We start from the raw sequence: 23,911 nt of genomic DNA on the forward strand, positions 1-23,911 counted from the left end.
TCTCTGATCCACCTTAATAAGAATTTCATTCATCTTCCGGTTGTGACGCATCTTTTGCGTCGTAACTCCATTTCCCATGATGCCCCGCCCCGCCGGCTCTGAGCCGCAGCATCACTCGAGCGAAGCTGCAGGAGGACAGAGAGCCGCGCGGACACGGACACGCGCGCAGCCACGGACAGGTGAGAACCCGCGCAGGTGAGGGCGGTCGGGTGTTTGATCTCTGATTGGGTTCAAGCGCGCGGACGAACGGCGCCGGTCATCAACGCAGCATCACAGGCTTTTATTTTGAAGGAGTCCTCCGTAGTACTGTGTAGTATCCGTACACAGTGTTCCAGCTGCTGTACTGCAGAACCTGACGCTCACCTGGAGGTTCACCTGATCCCTCCGCAGTGACGCGCATGTGGTTCTTTTCTGTTCTATGAAGTTTTATTGCCATATTCAGATGTTTCTCTTTGTTTGTTTGCACGTTTTCCAGTATTTTCCCCTGTTGTTGAGCGTGCCGGGGTCAGAGGTCACGCCTCCATGTGGTCTGATAGACGATGAAACAACATGACTTTGGAAGGAGCGAGTCGGGTCTACTGCAGAACTCCTGCGACGCTCCGCCGAGGTCAGAGGTCAGCCAGAACCAGGTGAGAACAGATCACCGCAGACCGTCCAATCAGAGCAGAGGACAGAGTTAGACCTGTTGAATGCTTTAAAAGATTTAAATTTCAGGAATATTCCTCAGAAAGTTCACCAGAAACAGATGCATCCCTTTAACAGAAAGATGCTCAGTGAGTGACGTTAAGTTTTTCAAAATAAAAGCCTGAGCTGCGGACAGGAGCGCAGAACAAAGCTGAAGTCTGTTTATATAAGAAGCCCCGCCCCCTCCGCCACGCTGAGCACAGAGCCGCGAGCTGATTGGCTGAGGCGGAGACGCTACGAGGCTCTGGATTGGCTGTTTCAGAGCGTCACAGAGTCACGGGGCAGAAACGTGAGCTCAGCACGTGCTCAGTTCGATTGCCTTTCTCTGAGCATGCGCAGATTATCCCTCACCCGGATGTGACGCTCCTCCTGTCGGTCCTCCGGTCCTGGACCATCAGAACCAGAACCTGGTCCGGTCTTTACCAGGACCGTTAGTTGTATATAAACACACTCGCATCCAGAACCAGAACCAGCCTGTTTTTCTATCTGTATAAGGACCGTAATCAGCTTAAACCCAATCAGAACCAGGTCCGGTTGGTGACAAAACACACAAATGAGCATGTCTGTGTTGGACCTGCTGCTCAGCTGTGTGTGTGTGTGTGTGTGTGTGTGTGTGTGTGTGTGTGTGTGTGTGTGGTGTGTGTGTGTGTGGTGTGTGTGTGTGTGTGGTGTGTGTCTGTGTGTGTGTGTGTGTGGTGTGTGTGTGTGTGTGTGGTGTGTGTCTGTGTGTGTGTGTGTGTGTGGTGTGTGTCTGTGTGTGTGTGGTGTGGTGTGTGTGTGTGTTTGTGTGTGTGTGTGGTGTGTGTGTGTGTGGTGTGTGTGTGTGGTGGTGTGTGGGTGTGTCTGTGTGTGTGGTGTGGTGTGTGTGTGTGGTGTGGGGTGTGTGTGTGGTGTGTGTGTGGTGTGTGTGGTGTGTTGTGTGTGTGTGTGTGGTGTGTGTCTGTGTGTGTGTGTGTGTGGTGTGTGTGTGTGTTTGTGGTGTGTGTGTGTGTGGTGTGTGTGTGTGGTGTGTGTGTGTGTGTGTGTGTTGTGTGTGTGGGTGTGGTGTGTGTGGTGGTGTGGTGTGTGTGTGTGTGTCTGTGTGGTGTGTGTGGGTGTGTGTCTGTGTGTGTGTGTGTGTGTGTGTCTGTGTGGTGTGGTGTGTGTGTGTGTGTGTGGTGTGTGTGTGTGTGTGTGTCTGTGTGGTGTGTGTGGTGTGTGTTTGTGTGTGTGTGTGTGTGTGTCTGTGTGGTGTGGTGTGTGTGTGTGGTGGTGTGTGTGGTGTGTGTGTGTGTGTTGCCAGGTTGTCCTCCTGGGTTTGTCTGAGGAAGGACCGGCTTGTTGCCAGGATGAAGAGCTGGCAGAGGGCGGAGCCTCAGAGCAGGAGGCTGACAGGTGAGGAGAATCGTTCAGGATGTCTGACCCCAACACAACCACTGCAAAACTTTGTTCAGCAACTTTTCAGGCAATTTTAGCAGCTTTTCTTTCCACAAGCAGCAATTGCTGACAAATCTTTTTTTTTCTTCAAAACAGTGACTGAAGACAAACCTAATGATTTTTTTCTTACTAGCAACAAATCCAGCAAAGCTTTTTTAAGTGACAAGTGATATAGATACATATATTAGTGATGTTGTTTTTCTTCAAAACCAACCAACATCCAGTCATTTAAAAAAAGGACTACTCTTCAGAGAAATCTAATGGCTTTTTCAAAAAAAGCACCGAGTGCCAAACTAGCAAAGTTTTTTGAAAATTGCCCAAAAAGAAAAATAAAATTCAAAAAACCAAGTTATGTCAAATCTTTTTTTTCTAATTTTGTTTAGCGACAAATTTAGGGAGCGTTTGAAAAGAGCGACTTGTGACAAATCTAGGGACTCTTTTCAATCACACACCTTTCCTCAGGTGTGTGTCTGTCCTCAGGTGTGTGTCTGTCCTCAGGTGTGTGTCTGTCCTCAGGTGTGTGTCTTTCCTCAGGTGTGTGTCTCTCCTCAGGTGTGTGTCTGTCCTCAGGTGTGTCTTTCCTCAGGTGTGTGTCTCTCCTCAGGTGTGTGTCTCTCCTCAGGTGTGTGTCTCTCCTCAGGTGTGTGTCTCTCCTCAGGTTTGCCCACCCAGTCGACAGCGCCGGTCTCTTCTCCTTCATGACGTTTCATTGGCTGACTCCTCTGGCTCTGCAAGCGTGCAGGAAAGGGCAGCTCCTATTGGAGGACGTCTGGCCTGTGGCGCCAAAGGAGCGTTGCCATGACAACAGCGTGAGGTGGGTGGCGCTCTGCTGTTTTCCTGTCAGGTAGCTCAGCAGGTGAGTGGTTGTTGTGTCTGTCCAGACTCAGGACGCTGTGGGAGGAGGAGCAGAGGTCCAAAGGAACCGAGGCGTCCCTGTATTCGGTCGTCTGGACCTTCTGCCGGGCCCGGCTCCTCTGGTCCATCCTCTGCCTCACCGTCACTCAGCTCGCCGGATTCAGCGGCCCGGTGAGTCTCCACCAGCTGACATCACACAGCTTTACTGATTACCTTTGCTGGTCACCAGAACCACAGTCTGGATCTGTGCTGGTAGAGTCCGAAACAGTCCTACCCACACCTTCCTGTTTTAATCACTACGCCTACTTCCTGTTTTAATCACCACACCTACTTCCTGTTTTAATCACCACACCTACTTCCTGTTTTAATCACCACACCTACTTCCTGTTTTAATCACCACGCCTACTTCCTGTTTTAATTACCATGCCTACTTCCTGTTTTAATCACTACGCCTACTTCCTGTTTTAATTACCATGCCTACTTCCTGTTTTAATCACCACGCCTACTTCCTGTTTTAATCACCACGCCTACTTCCTGTTTAATCACCACGCCTACTTCCTGTTTTAATCACCACCCTACTTCCTGTTTTAATCACACACCTACTTCCTGTTTTAATCACCACACCTACTTCCTGTTTTAATCACCACACCTACTTCCTGTTTTAATCACCACACCTACTTCCTGTTTTAATCACCACGCCTACTTCCTGTTTTAATCACCACGCCTACTTCCTGTTTTAATCACCACACCTACTTCCTGTTTTAGTCACCACACCTGGTTCTTGCCAGTTTCATCGGAGTGTTAAGATCTTGTAATTATCTCGCATCACCATTTGTCCTTCTAGGTTCTGGTTCTGGTTCTCTTCGTTTCTGGTTTTCTTCCTGGTTTTTCTTATCGTGGTCATTCTTACTTTCTCCAGGCCTTTGTGGTGAAGCGTCTGCTGGATTACACCCAGCAGGAGGAATCGGACCTGACCTACGGGTTGCTGCTGGTTCTGGGGCTCCTGACCACGGAGCTGATGCGGTCCTGGTCTCTGGCGCTGACCTGGGCCCTGAACTATCGGACCGGGTGCAGGCTGAGAGGCGCTGTGCTCAGCCTGGCCTTTGAGAAGATCCTGCGACTGCGCAGCGTCCGGGACAAGTCTGTGGGCCAGGTCGGTTCCCGGACCGCTTGGTGGCTTCTCAGGAAGCTAGCGGCGGCGCTAGCGGGTTTAACCTGGTTATTCCTCACACTCAGCTCATCAACATGTGCTCCAGCGACGGGCAGCGGATGTTTGACGCCGCGGCGGTGGGCAGTCTGCTAGCGGGTGGCCCCCTGTTGGCCGTTCTCGGTGTCGTGTACAACCTGTACATCCTGGGTCCAACATCGCTGCTGGGATCCTCCGTCTTCATCCTCTTCTATCCCACCATGGTGAGTGAAGAGCTGGGAATCTTTCACTAAAAATCATAATAATTTCTGCTTTAATCTGTTGGTCTGCAAAGGATCCTGAAGGTCAAACACACATTAATGTGTCCAGTATATCACTGTTTTTTTATTTATTTTTATTACATATTGAAAAAAAAACCCCATAAAGAATAAAATTAACTTATTGATCCCAATGGAAAACTCCTTATTCGTCGACAGCTGCTCCATGCAAAGTGTTAGATATAAATGTAACTGTAAGCAAAATAAAACTCAAGTATATTTAAATATGCAAATAATTTAAATTTGGCTGTATGTGAAATAAAAAAGAATGCACATTATTGATTGTATAAAATTGATATTTTAAATACCGCGACCTGTCCAGGTGACCCCGCCTCCCGCCCAAACGAGGCAGCAGCTCCTCCCGCCCCGCCGGGGCTCAGGGTGTCACAAAGTGATGAGTGAACTGGAATCAGGATCCTGATGTGATCCTGATGTGATCCTGTTGTGATCCTGATGTGATCCTGATGTGATCCTGTTGTGATCCGTGTTTCTGCCTGCAGATGTTCAGCTCCAGGATGACGGCGTACTTCAGGAGGAAGGGCGTGGCCGTCACCGACAGGCGAGTGCAGAAGATGAATGAGATCCTCAGCTACATCAAGTTCATCAAGATGTACGCCTGGGTCAAAGCCTTCTCCGGGGACGTCCAAAGTACGAGGTCTCCCGTCCCGGGGCCCGCCTCCTGCCTGTTGCCACGGTAACGCAGGCCGTGACCTGTCTGTGCTTCCTGTCAGGAATCCGGGACGAAGAGCGCCGCCTGCTGGAGCTCACAGGATATTTCCAGAGCATCACGGTGGGCGTGGCTCCCATCGTGGTCGTCATCGCCAGCGTCGTGACGTTCTCCACTCATATGCTGCTAGGATACGACCTCACAGCCGCTCAGGTTCCCAACGCCGCCGTATCACTGACCTGCACTCACCTGTTCACCAGCCTGTTGACTCCGCCCTCTTTTCCAGGCCTTCACTGTCGTCACGGTGTTCAATGCCATGACCTTTGCCCTCAAAGTGACGCCAATTTCTGTCAAGTCCCTGTCAGAGGCCTCAGTGGCCGTGGAGAGGTTCAAGGTACGGAACTGACCATCCGGCCAAATAGCTTTCACTGATCCGCTAACAGCGCCGCTAAGTTAGCTAGGTGCTACGATGAAAACCAGCTAGGTTAGCAGTTTATGCTCTTATTTTGAAGTGGGTGAAGACTTTTCACACAGCAGTTCTATATCTGTTAGCATTAGCTTCCATGCTGATACTGCTAGCATTAGCTTCCACTCTGTAACATGTTGATATAGTGCATTAGCATTAGCTTCCACTCTGTAACATGTTGATATAGTGCATTAGCATTAGCTTCTACTAAATACCATGTTGTTTTGCTTTAGCATCAGCTGTTACATCACTCTTAGCTTCCAGTGGATCGCAGGATGTTTTAGCGCCACCTACCTGCAGAGCGACTGATCGGGTTGTTGAGGAGCAGAGCTGTGGCGCAGGTTGAGCTGATCTGACCGCTCTGTCTCTGCCTTCAGAGCCTCTTCTTGTTGCCGGAGATTGACAGCGTCCGAGCGTTGCCCGGTGACCCTCTTGTTGCCGTGGAGATGTGCGGCGCCTCTCTGGGATGGGAAGGCGCGGCGCACAGCGTCCAGGCCAGCCCGTGTGTCCAAGCGGCCGGCCGCCATCGACAGAGAGAAAAGTAAACCCAAACAGACCTGACAGAACCGCCTCGGTACCAGCTGCAGGTTCAGGTCCAACATGTCCTCATGTACAGGTGCAGAGACGCAGGTGTCCTCCAGGACAGGCAGGAGAAGGAGGAAGTGACCGGCTCCCTGTTGGGAGGAGACGCAGATTCAAGTCCTGAGGAGGAAGATGGGGACGAGGAGGACGGCTGTCCCCCCCTCCTCGCTGTCCCCCGTCCCTCTCAGCGTCCTCAGAGCACCCTGCACTGCATTACCCTGAACGTCCAGCAGGTGGGTGTGTCTCACCGTGTGCCTCTGACCACCCGCCTGTCCTTTACCCTCTGTGTCTCTGACTGTCTCCAGGGACAGCTGCTCGGTGTCTGCGGCTGCGTCGGCAGTGGGAAGACCTCTCTGATCTCAGCCATCTTAGGACAGGTGACGTCCCCAGTGTCCCCAGTGTCCCCAGCAGACAGCTGGTGAGGACTGGTGTTGACTGGTTGCTGCTGTGTTGACAGATGACGGTGCTGGAGGGCAGCGTGGCGGTCCGGGGCAGGATGGCCTACGTGGCTCAGCAGGCCTGGATCCTGAACGCCACGCTGAGAGACAACATCCTGTTTGGACAGGAATACCAGGAGGACAGGTGAGGCGGAGACACCTGGACTCAGGACAAGGCGGTCCACAGGTAGACTCACCGTCTCTGTGTCTCTGCAGGTACCAGTCTGTCCTCAGTGCCTGCTGCCTCAAACCAGACCTGGCTCTGCTGCCCAATGCTGACCTCACAGAGGTGATGTCATTTCCTGTTTCTCTGTCATGCAAATTTTTAATGAACTTTTAAAAAGAAAAAGCAAATTAGTCATGTTTCTATTTAGGCAAAGGCACAAGGTGACCCTTCCCAGTCGGGTCTTAGAACCAGAACTGGACCCAGTTAGAGCTCGGTCCAGAGCTCATCATGGTGACACAATATCTGTACCTCAGTCCTGTTTTTCTACTTCCTTGTTCCTTCGAAGACTAAACCCGGAGGTTTGAATTGGTTGAGTTCATACTGAACCTTTCATCAGGTTAGGAACCAAAGGAAAGTTCTGGTCGTTCCTAATTTGGTCTTAGAACCAGATCTGGACACAGCTACATGTAGATCTGCCTCATATTTGGACCATGTTGTAAAATCATTGGTCACTTCTAATCCCTTTAACCTTATAACCTCGTCAGTCACCTCAAACTTCTCTGTCCAATCAGATCGGAGAGCGCGGCGCCAACCTGAGTGGCGGCCAGCGGCAGCGGATCAGCTTGGCCCGAGCTCTGTACAGCGACCGGGACGTTTACGTCCTGGACGACCCTCTGAGCGCTCTGGACGCCCACGTGGCCAATCACGTCTTCCGCAACGCCATCAAGAAGCATCTTCACAACAACACCGTCATCTTCGTCACCCACCAGCTGCAGGTAGCCTCCCTCCGGACCCGGACCGATGTCCGTCCGCTGCACACTGGTACCATGCAGACATATATCTGTGTGTCTGCAGTACATGGTGGACTGTGATGACATCATTCTGATGAGGGAGGGGAGCATAGTGGAGCAGGGTAACCATGACGACTTGATGAAGCTGAATGGAGACTATGCAGCCATGTTCAATCACTTCCAGCTGGGGGACCCGCCCATCATAGAGGTACCAGTCTGTCCCGAGTCGGTCTGTCCCGAGTCCGTCTGTCCCGAATCAGTCTGTCCCGAGTCAGTCTGTCCCGACTCAGTCTGTCCCGAGTCAGTCTGTCCTGAGTCCGTCTGTCCCGAATCAGTCTGTCCCGAGTCCGTCTGTCCCGACTCAGTCTGTCCCGAGTCCGTCTGTCCCGAGTCAGTCTGTCCTGAGTCCGTCTGTCCCGAGTCAGTCTGTCCTGAGTCCGTCTGTCCCAAGTCGGTCTGTCCCAAGTCCGTCTGCCCTGAGTCGGTCTGTCCAGAGTCAGTCTGTGAGTCAGTCTGTCCCGAGTCAGTCTGTCCTGAGTCAATCTGTCCCGAGTCCATTTGTCCCGAGTCAGTCTGTCCTGAGTCCGTCTGTCCCGAGTCAGTCTGTCCCGAGTCCGTCTGTCCCGAGTCAGTCTGTCCCAAGTCAGTCTGCCCTGAGTCGGTCTGCCCGAGTCGGTCTGTCCCAAGTCAGTCTGTCCCGAATTAGTCTGTCCAGAGTCAGTCTGTCCTGACTCAGTCTGTCCAGAGTCAGTCTGTCCCGATCTGTCCCGAGTCAGTCTGTCCCGAGTCAGTCTGTCCTGAGTCAGTCTGTCCCGAGTCAATCTGTCCCGAGTCAGTCTGTCCTGAGTCAGTCTGTCCCGAGTCAATCTGTCCCGAGTCAGTCTGTCCTGAGTCAATCTGTCCCGAGTCCATCTGTCCCGAGTCAGTCTGTCCTGAGTCAATCTGTCCCGAGTCAATCTGTCCCGAGTCCATCTGTCCCGAGTCAGTCTGTCCTGAGTCAATCTGTCCCGAGTCCATCTGTCCCGAGTCAGTCTGTCCCGAGTCAATCTGTCCCGAGTCCGTCTGTCCCGAGTCAGTCTGTCCCGAGTCAATCTGTCCCGAGTCCATCTGTCCCGAGTCAGTCTGTCCTGAGTCAGTCTGTCCCGAGTCAATCTGTCCGAGTCAGTCTGTCCCGAGTCAGTCTGTCCCGAGTCTCTGTCCCGAGTCAGTCTGTCCCAAGTCAGTCTGTCCTGAGTCAGTCTGTCCCGAGTCAGTCTGTCCGAGTCAGTCTGTCCCTGAGTCTGTCCTGAGTCAGTCTGTCCCGAGTCAATCTGTTCCGAGTCAGTCTGTCCCGAGTCAGTCTGTCCCGAGTCAATCTGTCCCGAGTCAGTCTGTCCCGAGTCAATCTGTCCCGAGTCCATCTGTCCCGAGTCAGTCTGTCCCGAGTCAGTCTGTCCCGAGTCAATCTGTCCCGAGTCAGTCTGTCCCGAGTCAATCTGTCCCGAGTCCATCTGTCCCGAGTCAGTCTGTCCCGAGTCAGTCTGTCCCGAGTCAGTCTGTCCCGAGTCAGTCTGTCCCGAGTCAATCTGTCCCGAGTCCGTCTGTCCCGAGTCAGTCTGTCCCGAGTCAGTCTGTCCCGAGTCAATCTGTCCCGAGTCAGTCTGTCCCGAGTCAGTCTGTCCTGAGTCAGTCTGTCCCGAGTCAGTCTGTCCTGAGTCAATCTGTCCCGAGTCCATCTGTCCCGAGTCAGTCTGTCCCGAGTCAGTCTGTCCCGAGTCAGTCTGTCCCGAGTCAATCTGTCCCGAGTCAGTCTGTCCCGAGTCCATCTGTCCCGAGTCAGTCTGTCCCGAGTCAGTCTGTCCTGAGTCAATCTGTCCCGAGTCCATCTGTCCCGAGTCAGTCTGTCCCGAGTCAGTCTGTCCCGAGTCAATCTGTCCGAGTCAATCTGTCCGAGTCTGTCCTGAGTCAGTCTGTCCTGAGTCGGTCTGTCTGAATCGCCCTCTCCGTGTTTCAGGTCCCCAGCAGGAAGCAGGGCGGATCTCAGAGGAAACCGGCCGACACCAAACCAGGATCCGTGAAGAAGAGTTCGCCGGTTGTCAAAGACAACGGTACTGACTCCATTCCCGCCTCGTCTCGGCCCGACCCGGTCTGTTCTGTTCTGACCGTGCTCTGCTGTTCTCCAAGGTGAGGAGCAGCAGTGCGGCGCCGTGTCCTGGCCCGTGTTCCGGGTCTACATGGCGGCTTGCGGAGGCTCCGCCCCCTGCCTGCTGATCCTGGTTCTGTTTGTCCTCAATGTGGGAAGTGCTGCTTTCTGCCACTGGTGGCTGAGCTACTGGATCAACCAGGGCAGCGGGGTGAGTCTCCTGACTTCCTCCTCCTCATATCCCCGTCATCGCCTCTTCCTCTTCCTCTTCCTCTTCCTCTTCCTCTTCCTCTTCCTCTGACTCTCCTCTCCTGGCTTCCAGAACGCCACGGTAACCGTGGGCAACAGCTCAGCAATGAGCCTCAGCATGAAGGACAATCCCAAGATGCAACAGTACGCCATCATTTATGCCTCTTCCATGGGAGTCATGCTGATCTTCAAACTCATCCGAGGAATCGCCTTCGTCAAGGTCAGAGCCCAGACTCCTGGTCCGGTCGGGTCGGGTCCGGTCCGGTCCGGTTGGGTCGGGTCCGGTCCGGTTGGGTCGGGTCGGGTCGGGTCCGGTCCGGTCGGGTCGGGTCGGGTCGGGTCCGGTCCGGTCGGGTCTGGTCCGGTCTGGTCCGGTTGGGTCGGGTCCGGTCCGGTCCGGTTGGGTCGGGTCTGGTCCGGTCCGGTTGGGTCGGGTCTGGTCCGGTCCGTCCAGCTCAGCAGAGTTGGACTGTCCTGGCTGGTAAACTACCAGAGCTCCTCCTTTGACTGGCAGTTCAGTGTTTTTACTAACTTTGTAAATGTTAGCGTACTTAGCTTCCCATTAATAATATTTTCCATATTAAGGCTAAAGTGCTAATTTACTTCAGCTGAACAAAGTTTGTGTTAAAGTTTTGGTAAGAGTTCTTCAAGCCGTTAGCCGTTGTTAGCCGTTAGCAGTGCTCACCATTGGTGTGAAGGAATTTGACCCTTTGAACATGTCAGAGTGGAACCCAGTTCTCCCAGTGTCAAGAAAACTGGTATGAGGAGGTGAGATCTGTCCAGGGTTCATGCAGAAAAACACACCATAACGGGCCTGGGAGACTGAAGTAATCTTGTATTATGATTCAATGTTGATTATGGACTATGTATTATGTTATATTTTGATGATTATGAAGTAAGTAAAATCTGAAGTTGATTGTTTATAAATCAGTTAAACAGAAAATCACAATTGAATGTATAATCATACTGAATCAAGGTGAGAAGTATTAAGTAGTAATGATTGAAGGAATGTATTAATCATGATTGTGTTGATAGAGTTATGTGATAACGTTATGATTCTGTATAACATAACTTGACAGCCCAGATCTTTAGCATTCCAGTGTCGGGATGCGACGACGTGGGGCGCAGCATGGTGTCTTTCAGGAAGTCTGTTTGGTCTCAGTGTCCTTCACCCCTGCAGTCTCACCCTGGTTGTGTCTTTGTAGGGAACTTTGAGAGCTTCCTCTAAACTGCATGACCAACTTTTCCACAAAATCCTGCGCTGCCCCATGAAGTTCTTCGACATGACTCCTACAGGACGGATCCTCAATCGCTTCTCCAAGGACATGGATGAAGGTACAGTAGGTTAGCAGGACTGGAGCTCTTTCTGGGGTTCTGGCCTTTGCTTGACTCGGTTTTGTCTCTGTCTCGATCCAGTTGACACCCGGCTGCCCTTCCAGGCGGAAATGTTTATCCAGAACGTGATCCTGGTCTTCTTCTGTCTGGGTGTCATCAGCTATGTTTTCCCATGGTTCCTAGTGGCAATTGGACCGCTGGTCTTGGGCTTTGCTGCTCTCCACAGTGTCTCTAAGGTCTTCATCCGGGAGCTGAAACGTTTGGACAATGTGACGATGTCCCCTTTTATGTCCCACATCACGTCCAGCATCCAGGGCTTGACGACTCTGCAGGCCTACGACCGGGGCCAGGACTTCCTCCGCAGGTCAGGGTCAGAACCAGAACCACCGTCCGGACATCCAGGCCTCGTGAGGTCAAGATCTGATCACTGTGTTCTGGTTTATTTAGGTACCAGTTTTTACTAGACCAGAACCAGTCTCCCTTCTACCTGTTCAGCTGCGCCATGCGCTGGCTGGCGGTTCGTCTGGACATCATCAGCGTGTCTCTGATCAGCATGACGGCCTTGATGATGGTCCTGATGCACGGACAGATCCCTCCCGCCTATGCCGGGCTTGCTATCTCCTACGCTGTCCAGGTAACCAAAACCTTCAAGTTCTGTCCTGCAAACATGTTCCGACCAAACAGCATCATCTTCAGTAAGCTCTGTGTTAACTGTATGAAAAATCTCTGTGAAGGAACAAGTATCAGTTCCTTCAAAGCTCCTTGACCCTTGAACCATCTGAATCAGGACGTTGCTTGACTCACCTGAAACATCCAGGACTCTAGAAAACAGGTTCTGCTCAGTCCATCAGCCAGGATCTTCTATTAGCATGTTTGTTCAGGTGCTTCGGACTTCAGTACTTTGAGAGTCGACAGCCGTTTTTCACCAGTTTGGGGAACCAACTGTGTGCCGTCAACACCAGATAACGTGATAAGAGAGAGTAGTAGCAACATGGCGGAGCGTCTTTGTTCACTAAAAGAAAGATAATTTCTCCCCATATAGTGCTTCGTAACGTCTGAGTGGACGTTCTGCTCCTCAGCAGTTGGTCCAGATGATGGTGTTCAGGGTTCATTGAGTTCTTCTTCTCTTGTTGAACTCGTTTATCTGTGGTTCGGCTCCAGGAGACGTTTTCTTTGGGGTCGTTGGGTTCTGGATGTGTCTGCTGGACTGTTGGGCTTGTTTCGGATCCTGAAGCAGAACCTGTGTCTCTGCCAGTTAACAGGTCTGTTCCAGTTCACCGTGCGACTCGCCTCAGAGACAGAAGCTCGCTTCACCTCCGTGGAGAGAATCCATCACTACATCCAGGTACTGGGGGCTGTTTCCTCACTAACTGGGAGCACTCTGATGAACCCAGATGTTAGACTGATTTCTGTTTGATTCAGTCTCTGTCTCAGGAGGCTCCAGCCCGGGTCAAAGGTCGGGCTCCTCCGCCTGACTGGCCCCAGCAGGGGGAGCTGGTGTTCCGGGATGTGGAGATGAGGTACCAGGAGAACCTCCCTCTGGTTCTGAACAAGATCTCATGCTCCATTAGACCAAAGGAGAAGGTCGGCATCATCGGCAGAACTGGCTCAGGTAGGCGGGGTATTTGGGACGGTGAGACAGAGAAACTGCACCCCAGAGGTCAGAGGTCATGTTTGAGACCAAGGGTCTGGTCCTGCAGGGAAGTCGTCTCTGGGCGTCGCCTTGTTCCGGCTGGTGGAGCGCTCCGGAGGCTCCATCCTGATCGACGGCATCGACATCAGCGACATCGGACTGGCCGACCTGCGCAGCAAGCTGTCCATCATCCCGCAGGACCCGGTTCTGTTCAGCGGGACGGTCAGGTAGAGCTTCCTGTTTGTCTCAGGTGTCTCTGTCAGTCGCTCTTCTGTTATCCTGGCTGAGGGTTTGGATCAGTCCGGGACGCCTATGTGTACCGGGCTGATCCGGTACATTGACGTACTGGATCAGCATCATGATTCATGTCAGTATGAAGGTTTTCCTAAAGCAAAATGCACATCAGTCGGATCCACAGTAAAACCTTCAACAGGTCAGACTGTGTGGGAAAGTGAAGGTGTGAAAAACTTGTGCTGCTCAGATCGGACCAGAACTTCTGTTGCTGCAGGTCCAACCTGGATCCGTTCAGCCAGTACAGCGAGGAGAAGATCTGGGACGCTCTGGAGAGGAGTCACATGAAGGAGTCGGTGAGTGGATCCTCACCGGACCGGACCGGACCGGACAAAAGTTTCTGTTTCTGAAAGAAGAAAGATAGCAAACCTTCCTGCTGCTCGTGGTTCACTGTTGGACAAAACCTTTAATCAAACTGTTAAATCAGGAAGTAAAATTTCAGTAAAAGTCATATTTAATTGTTATAACTGACACAGTTAATTGATTTTGCTGTGAAATAGCACAATGAGCCTGGAAGATATTTAATACTGCCCCTTTAAGGACAAAAAAATCTGATTCACAAAACTTTAAATGGCCGAGAACAGAACCTGGGGGAACGCCGAGTTAAATTTGGAGGGGAATCTGGATCCAGAGTGAAAATGAAATCAATTCTGTTACTCAAAATGACGAAACCAGTTAGAAATGAAACTGAAGATTAATCTGTCCCTCCTGTCTGTCCGTCCTCCTGTCTGTCCTCCTGTCCATCCATCCCTCAGGTGTCTCAGCTTCCTCAGAGGTTGGAGTCGGAGGTGGTGGAGAACGGAGAGAACTTCTCGGTGGGGGAGAGGCAGCTGCTTTGTGTGGCCAGAGCTCTGCTGAGGCAGTGCAAGGTGAGTCAGGTCCATTGTCCCACTTCCTGCCTGTGTGCCGCCCTCTGATTGGCCGGTTCTGGTCCAGGTGTTGGTTCTGGACGAGGCCACGGCCGCCATGGACGCGGAGACGGATTTCCTGATCCAGGAGACGATCCGCAGCTCGTTTCAGGACTGCACCACGCTGACCATCGCCCACCGACTCCACACCGTCCTGTCCTCCGACCGCATCATGGTGCTGACCCGGGGACAGGTAGGAGCCAATCAGAACGCAGAACACCTGCTGCTCTGGAGACCCCGCCCTGACACGCCTGCTTGTCTCTGATTGGCTCAGGTGGCGGAGTTTGATGAGCCGGCCCGGCTGCTGGCCAATGAGAACTCTCGGCTGTGTTCGATGCTGGCGGCCGCAGAGAGCAAAGTGTCCGTCCGAGGATGAGGAGGAAGATGAGGATGAGGATGTGGAAGCTGCTCTCAGAAACCTCGGTGCTTCTCGGTTTTCGTTTTATTTATTTATTTATGATGTTTTGACGCTCTGATGAGGTGGCACCGTGTGACTGGCGGCATACGAAGGTGGGCAGGGTCAAAGGTCATGGCCTGTGGTTTCCTGTCTGTACAGGTCAGGGGGTTGCAACCTGTGGCTCTGGAGACAAAAGTGGCTAAAAAAATGCAGCAACAATTTTTTTTTATTTAGATTTGATCAGTTTATTTTATTTTATTTTTTACATGGAATAAATTCACACAAGTATCAGGAATATTGATTTTTCTCACCTTTACATTGGAAACTAAGTTCAGAAAACTGAAGCCGAGCAAAAATAAATAAAACTGAGAAAAAACCTTTAAAAGACAATCGAATGAGAATAAAGTCAATATTTTGACAATAAATTTATAACATTAAAAGAATAAAGTTGAAACGTTGCACTTTATTCTCATTATTGCATCAAAATGTTTATGGCATGGTGCTGATATTAACGCCAACATCCCTGGAATAAAATTAATCAACCCTGTTTTTTATGGGGCTTTTTGTTTTAAAACATAAAAATAAAAAAATGAAATGTTGCTTCCTGAAGAAAGGCCCCAATATTCATTCAGTAGCCATTTATTTTAAAATTTTTTGTTCTGTTTCCACTGCTGTAACATTTGCAGAGTTTTATTTCTTTAGCTGGACTGACGGTTGCAGACCCCTGCTATGAATCATCTGCTGATGTGAAGATGTTCATCGCCTTAGTTTTACTGTTGGAGGAGATCAGCAGAGACGCTTCTGCGTCTCCAGCTGTAGCGAATGGTGACGTAATCGTCTTTGTTCTCCGTGTCAGATCCGTTATAATCTGCCTGATGCGCTCTAATGTGGAATGTAAAGAGAGCTTTCATTAATCATTGAAACGTCTGAGGTGCAGAACCTCTTTGCCTTTAAAGACATTTGGCCTTTCAAAGGGAGGCATTGCTGCCCCCTGCAGGAAAAACACGGTAACTGCACAGGAATCTGCCATGATGATGCGGTTTCTGCTGTGTGCCTGCAGGGGGCAGCACGCACACAGCCTCCGCTTGTACAGTCACTGTAAATGAGAAGCGGAGCGAGGACCTGCTGCTGCTCCAGTGACGTCACGGCACGTCACCGCCTCGGATCACCGCAGAGCGATGTGATGTTTTCATTCTGAATCTTCTTGTGATAGATCAGCCTTTGTCAAAGTGTCTCCGTGTTGGTGTGTGTATTTTTATAAGAGCATGAGGAACAAAACCAGTAAAGCATTTTAACACACTCCTCCCGACCCGCGTCTTCATTCTGGGTAAAACCTGCCGCTACGGTGGCCAACAAGGCCAAACGCGAAACCCGGTCAGAGGCTTCAATCTGCTCATAAATCTGTTAAAATTATGTTTTTTAAATTCCAACAATGAGTGAAAAACGAAACAAAATTAAAAACTTCCTACTTTCCTGTGCAAATATTTTAGCAGAATTTAATTAAAAAACTGAAATATAATTCCAAAACTTTTTCTTTTCTATTTCAAAACTTTATAAAATTACAAATCTTATTTTTCAGTTTAAAACTTTTTTTGTTTCAAAAACATTTTTGTGTCAAACGTTTTGTGTAATGTTTTATTTCCAGATGATTTTCGCTCCTTTGTAGCTCCATACAGTGATGGAAGTTTCTGCGGGGTGTTTTTGCGGCCTCCGCCCCACAGCGCCCTCTGGCGGCCAGAACAAACTTTCTGGTACTTCCTGTTTGTCCTCCGCGGTCCTCCGGTCTCTGTCGGTCTTTGTTCTCTGGGGACACTCTGTCCTCTGGACCCGGTCCACCCGAACCTTCCCGCCTTTGTGAGCCGGACCGGGAGCGGAGGAGCCGGTGCTGGTCCGGTTCCGTCCAGATGGATTTTACTTAACGGTCCGGAACTCGAGGTTCGCTCTGCGGGGAACCGGGTCAAGGGGACGGAACCCTTTAACCCAGTTCGGTTCGGCTCCGTTCTGCAGAACGTCGGGCCTCTGTCGGACCGGAGAACTGGGCCGGACTGTTTGGATCAGAGTTCCAGTGGGAAAAGTTCTGCTGCAGGTGAATTGGACCGGTCGTCGGTTCGGCAGGCTGACTGGGTCCCGGAAACCAGGCTACAACCGGACCGGTTTGCCAGGCTGGGTTCCAGTTCGAGGTTCTGTTCCATTGACTGGTTCGGTCTGGACTGGGACCCAGTAGATGCACTTCCTGGGTCGAAGGTCAAGCTTGTCCTGAACTGAAAAAAACAGTTCAGGACAAGCTGAACTTTCAAAAGCTGTATCCTAACTGAAAGGAGACTTTTTCAGTCTCCAAATCAGGATAAGTCAAACATAGTTGGGTTTAGTCCAGGATTTAGGAAGCTGGAACAGAACCAGGTTTGGTTCTGGTGTGAACCGGGTTCATCCCAGTGTAATATGGGTTTGGTACCGGTGTAAACCGGTTTCAGTCCAGGTCTAAACCGGGTTTGGTTCTGGTCTCAATTGGGACAATCCCAGGTTTAACCTGGGTTTAACCTTGGATTAGGCCGTTTGTGGCCCGGTTCGGTTCTGCTGTCCACCAGAACATGGCAGAACTGGCGCAGACGTCGCCCTCGCTGTGCTGCTGCCGGAAGGCGCTGCCGGTGACCGGCGGCCGCTGCGCCGGCGAACCCAAGCCGCCCTCGGCCGGTCCGAGGCCCGGCGCCGCGCGCTGCCCCCTGGTGGACGTGGCGTCAGCCTCCAACTTCAGGAGCTTCCGGCTGCGGCACTTCCACCTGGACCTGCGGCTGAACTTTGCCGCAAAGGAGATGAGCGGCTGGCTGGTTCTGGACCTGGTTCCGGTCCAGCTGGGGGTCAGCGCCCTCGTCCTGGACTCCCACCCGTCCCTGTTGATCCACTCCATAGACTGTAAGGTTCCTGGGGGCCCAGAGGAGCCGGCGTCCCTCACCTACCGGGTCGACCCGTTCACCGACTACGGATCCTCGCTGGTCATCAGCCTGCCGGCCGGAGCGCTGCGACCCGAACAGCTGATCCAGGTGACCGTCCGCTACACGACCACGGACGGCCCGGCGGTGAGAACACGCACCACTTCCTCTGACTGGTTCGGGTCCAACTGCAGCACTGGGTTCAGACTGGGTTCACATTTAGTTTTAAATTAGTTTTAAACTGGTTTCATGCTGGTTTTGGATTTGGATCTGTACCTTGTTCAGACTGGTTCCTGGTCTTTGTCTCAGCCGGTCATTGAGGCAGAAAACTCGGTCAGAGTTTCTGGATGTTTGGACCCGTGTTCCAGCTGAAGACCCGGTCTTCTCCTGATGACCTCTGACCTCTGTGTGACCTCTGTGTGACCTCAGATCTGGTGGCTGGACTCGGAGCTGACCTGCGGTCAGTCCCGTCCTCTGGTCTTCACTCAGGGACACTCGGTGTGTAATCGCTCCTTCTTCCCGTGTTTCGACACGCCGGCGGTGAAGAGCACCTACTCCGCCTCCATCCAGGTGAGTTCTGTTCGGTTCCGTTGGGTCGGGTCGGCTGGGGAAGACGTGTTGATCATAAAACTTCCTGCTCAGGTTCCGGACGGCGTGACGGTTCTGATGAGCGCGTCCCGGAGCTCTTACTCCGAACTGGACCGGATCTTCCAGTTCTCCATGGAGTTCCCGGTCCCGTCCTACCTGGTGGCGCTGGTGGCCGGAGAGCTGCAGCACGTGGACATCGGGCCCAGGTCAGAGGTCACCTGGGCATCCTGGTTCTGATGGGTCGTTATGGAGACCGAACACGAGAAAAACAATGGAAAATTTTCCAAATGTTTACATTTATTCTCAACTCAGTTATTTTTGTCAGTTTTTTCTGGGAAAAAAAATCTGCAACAAATAAACCAAAAAAATGTTTTGATCAAATTTGGATAATCAGATATTCCTCATTTTCAAGTGCTTAAAAAATAAATAGAGAACAAGTTCAATATTTTTTATCCTGCTTTGGTCAATATTACAAATTTAAATTTCTTGTAATTTTGATGTTTTTGTCCTCAAGAAAATCAATATTTGAAATATTGATTGTTGTGTAAAACATAAATATTGGAAAGTGTTGATTTCCCTCAGTAATCAGTTGGTGAGTGCATGTCCACATTTAGCAACACTAATCTTTATCTTAGCATTTATGCTAACAAGAAAACATTTAGCACACTTAGCTTCTCCTAAGTACATTTTGAACATAAAATCAAAACTTTAATTTCATCTAAATTCACCATAAAATCACGTTAAGATTGAAAGTGAAGCTGAACTGCCTCCATTTCTGTCGTGTTTCTTAATTCTAACTTTCCTGACGTTATCTGGTCGTCTTACTGTGGACAACTAGTAGGAGAGCATTTAATATTTATGGTTATAACAACAACCTTTGAGCTAAAGTCAATGCTAATCATCCTTAGCCGGTGTTTTTTTCTCCTCCAACAGGAAGTCAGAGGTAAAAAGTTTTGTTTCTCTGTCCTGACTGCAGGAGTCGTGTGTGGGCGGAGCCTTGCCTGCTGTCCTGCGCCGTGAAGAAGCTAGGGGGCAGTGTGGAGCGCTGGCTGGGCGTGGCAGAGGACCTGTTTGGCCCCTACCTGTGGGGCAGGTGAGTCTGAAACCCAACAGCAGGGGGCGCCAGGCTCAGAGGAGGAGAGAATCCAAACATGAAACTCAATTAAAATTAGAAATTCTTCAACATATTTTCACTCAAGTAAAAGTGAAAAGTGTTAAAATAAAAAATATCTACTGAAGTACTGATTACCTGATCGAATAATATTCAAAAATTACATCATCAGACGGACCAAAATATAAAAGTTAAGCAGAAAAGTTGTTACTTTAAGGACCAAATGACAAAAAAATAACTAAATCAGGCAAAAAAAAAAAAAAATCCAAATCAGTTTTTTTTTTAAATAAAAACTAATTAAACTTGAACAGAAACTGCAGGTTTGTGTCTGTTTGGTTAAAACATGTTTGATTTTCATTTTACTTAAGTGAAAATAGAAATACTTCATAATAAAATCACTTGAGGAAATCAAAAAGTAAAAACTCTCCTAAAAGTACATTTTTCCAAAAGGTCACTCGGGTAAATGTAACTAGTTGCTGCCGAACTCTGCAGGTGTGACATCGTCTTCCTGCCGCCGGCCTTCCCCATCGTTGCCATGGAGAACCCGTGCCTCACCTTCATCATCGCCTCCATCCTGGAGAGCAGCGAGTTCCTGCTGATCGACGTCATCCACGAGATCGCGCACGGCTGGTTCGGGAACGCCGTCACCAACGCCACCTGGGAGGAGATGTGGCTGAGCGAAGGCCTGGCCACGTACGCGCAGCGCCGCATCACCACGGAGGCGTACGGTGAGGCCACGCCCACCACATCTACTCACTCCAGCTCTACGCTTCCTTCCACGGTGCAGGCAGAAATCCTGATTGCACTTCCTGAAGCTTCTGTTTCGGTTTATGATTCATTTTTACTGCTGACTGAACAGATTAAAGTTGTTTTTACATGTTTGACCAAACTATTGGTGTATTTAAGTTATCAAATAGACCTGCAATTATCTGAGATAAATCTGATGAATCACGTTTTACTGGATGATAAATTGCCCCAGAAGTTATTGCAATAAATAATATTATTGTTTTGAAACCTTTTTAAAACAATAAAATTTTAATAATGCAATAGTTAATTCTCAAAGATTAATAAACTTTAAATTCTAATGAGCATTTAACCCTGTTTTCTGTTTCTGATATCACACCTCAGATATCAGAAGTGAAATTAGAGGTCACCAGGGGTCACCAGTGATTATCAGGGGTCAGGGTTTAACTCTGAGCTTTGTCTCCAGGTGAGGCCTTCACCTGCCTAGAGACGGTGGTGCGACTGGACGCCCTGCACAGACAGCTGCGTCTCCTTGGAGACAACAGCCCTGTGAGCAAGCTGCAGGTCAAGTTTGAGCCAGGTACACACACACACACACACACACACACACACACACACACACCCACACACACACACACACCACACACACACACACACACACACACACACACACACACACACACACACACACACACACACGGCCCTGGAGTGCAGCTGTACAGGTGAGGGTCCTTGCTGCCCCTGCAGGTGTGAACCCCAGCACGCTGATGAACCTCTTCACCTATGAGAAAGGCTTCTGCTTCGTGTCGTACCTGTCTGAGCTCAGCGGCGACGTCCGGCGCTTTGACAGCTTCCTCAAGGTCAGTGATGCATTTGGAGGCTGTTCCCAACACAGGAACAGCTGAAAAACAATCAGAGCCAGGAGGCGGGGCTTATTGCTGTCAATCATCCTCATGTACTCGCTGCTAAATGTGCAGGTCATGGAGAAGCGACGTATCTTCACAGAAAAACCGTTTATCTGGTGTCATCAGTGGCTACGCTAGCTAGCCTTAGGCTTCACAACAGGGTATGCTAGCTGCAGCATAGCAGAGAGCAAAGGTGGTGTGATGGACAGCGCTAAGAACCGCCTCCTGGCCCTGATTGGTTGTTTCTAGTCAGCACTGGGAGAAGGCAGAGGAGTTTGATTATCTGTCATGAAACGGAGACAAGTGAAGAAATGAGTTCAAAGAAATGATAAACGTTACGTTCTGCAGCTTTAAGGCCCTTATTTCTGTACTGTTGTTTCTGTCTGGATGCTGCTAAACTGTTGGGCTCTGTCAGGTTGGTGGGGATCAGCTGTGAACAGGTCTGGGCTTTGACTAGGCCACTACTGAACCCCTACTTTGTTATTTTCAGATCGTCTGTGAACTTCAACATTCAGAACCTTAGATCTCGATTTTCTATTTGCTCTCAGACTCCAACGACAGAAAGATTAACGTGTGTGTGTGTGCGTGTGTGTGTGCGTGTGTGTGCGTGCGTGTGTGCGCGTGTGTGTGTGCGTGTGCGTGTGTGTGTGTGTGTGTGTGTGCGTGTGCGCGCAGGACTACATCTCAGAGTTTAAGTTTCAGAGCGTTGTGACTCAGGACCTCATCGCCTACTTCCTGCGGTATTTCCCGGAGCTGCAGGACGCCGCCGTCTCCCAGAGGGAAGGTACGCCTGATCGGTTTCACGTTGCTGCCTTTCGCTTCCTGCTCAGTGACATCACTTCCTGTTCTCAGGCCTGGAGTTCGACCGCTGGCTGAGCGGTTGCGGCCCGCCGCCGTTTGAGCCTGACCTGTCAGCAGGGGGCGCTCTGATCGGGCCGGTGCAGGAGCTGTGCGACCTGTGGAGAGGCGGCGACCCGCCCGACCAGCAGGCACTCGCGACCTTTGACCTGTTGGCCTGGAGCACCTTCCAGGTGGTTCTGTTCCTGGACCGGATGCTGGACCACTCACCGCTGCCGCAGGGTGCGTCTCTAAACGTCGGCGGCGGCGCCACCTGCTGCCGGGCGCGTCGCTGACGGGCCGCTGTGTGTTTCAGACGTGATGGCGAGTCTGTCCGCCTGCTACTCGGCGCTGTTCGACGGGCTGAACGCCGAGGTCCAGATCCGCTGGCTGCAGATGGTGGTGAGGAACACCTTCTACCCCGACCTGCCGCGGGTCCGAGCCTTCCTGCACAAACACGTAAGAACAACAACCGACGCTTCGCTGCAGCGACTCAGGACCCAGAGTTCTAGTTACCTGAATATCTTATTAACATGTAAAGAACTGATTCATGAAGCCACATGGCATCAGAAACACGCTGAGCCCTGCTGGCTAACAGTTAGCAGCCCTAACCCTAAAGCACTAATCATAAACATTAGTTCCACTAATGCTAAAGTGCTAATCCATCTTGGTGTTTGGTAGAACATAATGCTAATTTCAGCCAATAACTAATAACTAGAGGTGGAATCACAAATCACCATGTGACTGACTCAGGAAATCAATAAAACATTTATTTCAAACAATTTAATGAGCTAAAAATTAGCTTTGCTAATGATCGCGGCACTAATTTCTACTTGAATTTTACCTGGTAAAATGAACTTATTGGAAGCTAACGGGGCAATCGCTTTCACAGTTAGCAACAGTGCTAAATGCTCTTAGCTTCCACTAAATGTATTTTCTGGACAAATCGTAGCTAAGCTCATTTCAGCCTCATTAAAGCAGCAGTTAGCTGCGCTGCTAGCAGCCTCAGTGTTTGCTGTTGCTCCCTGCAGACTTCCCGGATGTACACCGTGCCGCTCTATGAGGACCTGGTTTCCGGGGTGATGAAGTGCGTTGCCGTGGAGATCTTCTACCAGACGCAGCGCCGCCTGCATCCCAACCTGCGACGGACGCTGCAGCTGATCCTGTTCCCCAGCAGCTCGGCTCCAGCCAATCACAGCGGCCCGGTTCCGCCCATCCTGACTGGCTCCGCCCCCTCAGGCTCGCTGCAAAGCCCCGCTGCCACGGCAGCCGCCTCCGCCGCCGGGACAACGGCCGCCATGGCGCTCAGGGACGTTAATGTGTCGGCATGACGGCCGTCCGGGCCCGACGGGTCAGAACCAGAACAGTTTCCTTCATCATGTCTGCAAACAGCAGAACATTCTACAACTTCATGGAACGATGCGACAGATTTCTCCTTGGTTTGATGAAGCTGGACTGGATTTTGATCCAGAACCAGAACCGGACCCGAACACCGGAGCGGCCTTATCGCCTCACTGTGAACAAACCCGCTAACTGGACCCGGTCCAGCCAGAACCTCAGGAACCTGCAGACCCTGAACGCAACGCCCTCTCTAATTCAAATGAAATGAAACCCGATCACATGACCAATAATCTGTATTGATTATCGACCAGCTCCACTCTGCAGACGGTTAATTATTCTATTTATTCTGTTTTCCTTTATCAAAATAAAATAAAAAAATCATCTTAGGTTTTTTTTTAAAGATATTTTTAACTTTCAGAAAAAATATGTATTTATTTTGAAGGGATCCTTTAATTTACTGCTTTTATTTTGAAGTCAGACCGGAAATGGAATGTCTGACATGTTTAACGGGATCTTTGATGTCTGGAGATTTTATTATTTAACACGCAGGAAGATGGTGCCTTTGCTTTCACAATAAAAGCCTTGAACCATGTTCCACTGCTGCAGGAGGTTTTCTGTTTTTATTTCCCTTTTATTAACTTTTATTAAACTCATTTCCTGTGAAGAAACTGAAAACCTTTTAACTAGTTTTCAATGTTTCACATTGAACATTTTGTAACAATTATTATTTTCTGCTTTTGTGCCATAAATGGAGGTAATATTTATAACTTTATACTACAGAACTGAAGATGCATCAGTGCTGTTAGAGACAAGGACAGAAAAAGAAAATCAGTTCCACAAAAAACATTCCTGGATTTCAAAAGTTAAAATATTTCAACTTTCAAAACTTTCCAATGTCAAATTTTGACTGACCTCAAAATTTGAGCGTTTTTTTTTTTCTGATAATTTCTAAACGCTGAAAATGTTTGACTTTTGAAACCTTTTTCACTCAGAAT

General features: G+C 50.2%; 3 protein-coding genes across 3 annotated transcripts in view; all 3 read left to right on the forward strand.

Moving 5' to 3' along the window:
* The window catches only part of lrch3 (leucine-rich repeats and calponin homology (CH) domain containing 3), a 45,438-nt gene that overhangs the window by 19,938 nt on the left and 1,589 nt on the right, over positions 1-23,911 (forward strand). The gene's annotated exons all lie outside the window — the stretch shown is intronic.
* On the forward strand, positions 61-15,762 carry abcc5 (ATP-binding cassette, sub-family C (CFTR/MRP), member 5). Its single transcript, XM_055028714.1, has 30 exons — positions 61-179; positions 476-629; positions 1,967-2,058; positions 2,759-2,914; positions 2,982-3,126; positions 3,875-4,108; positions 4,192-4,365; positions 4,920-5,067; positions 5,151-5,299; positions 5,373-5,480; positions 5,930-6,093; positions 6,169-6,367; positions 6,440-6,511; positions 6,592-6,716; positions 6,788-6,860; positions 7,310-7,513; positions 7,593-7,736; positions 9,522-9,615; positions 9,692-9,861; positions 9,973-10,119; positions 11,105-11,234; positions 11,316-11,598; positions 11,682-11,868; positions 12,490-12,579; positions 12,657-12,846; positions 12,935-13,094; positions 13,376-13,454; positions 13,914-14,027; positions 14,095-14,259; positions 14,341-15,762. Exons 2-30 carry the CDS (start codon positions 540-542, stop codon positions 14,440-14,442), a joined length of 4,188 nt encoding a protein of 1,395 aa, XP_054884689.1. The 5' UTR covers positions 61-179; positions 476-539; the 3' UTR covers positions 14,443-15,762.
* rnpepl1 (arginyl aminopeptidase like 1) lies at positions 16,101-23,508 on the forward strand. The gene is made up of 11 exons (XM_055028720.1): positions 16,101-17,537; positions 17,820-17,960; positions 18,033-18,184; positions 18,955-19,071; positions 19,582-19,817; positions 20,300-20,413; positions 20,581-20,693; positions 21,414-21,522; positions 21,591-21,818; positions 21,892-22,034; positions 22,607-23,508. Exons 1-11 carry the CDS (start codon positions 17,052-17,054, stop codon positions 22,904-22,906), a joined length of 2,139 nt encoding a protein of 712 aa, XP_054884695.1. The 5' UTR covers positions 16,101-17,051; the 3' UTR covers positions 22,907-23,508.

Source organism: Poeciliopsis prolifica, unplaced genomic scaffold (genome assembly GCF_027474105.1).
Source record: "Poeciliopsis prolifica strain line A6 unplaced genomic scaffold, Auburn_PproV2 SCAFFOLD004, whole genome shotgun sequence".
Classification (NCBI taxonomy): Eukaryota; Metazoa; Chordata; class Actinopteri; order Cyprinodontiformes; family Poeciliidae; genus Poeciliopsis; species Poeciliopsis prolifica.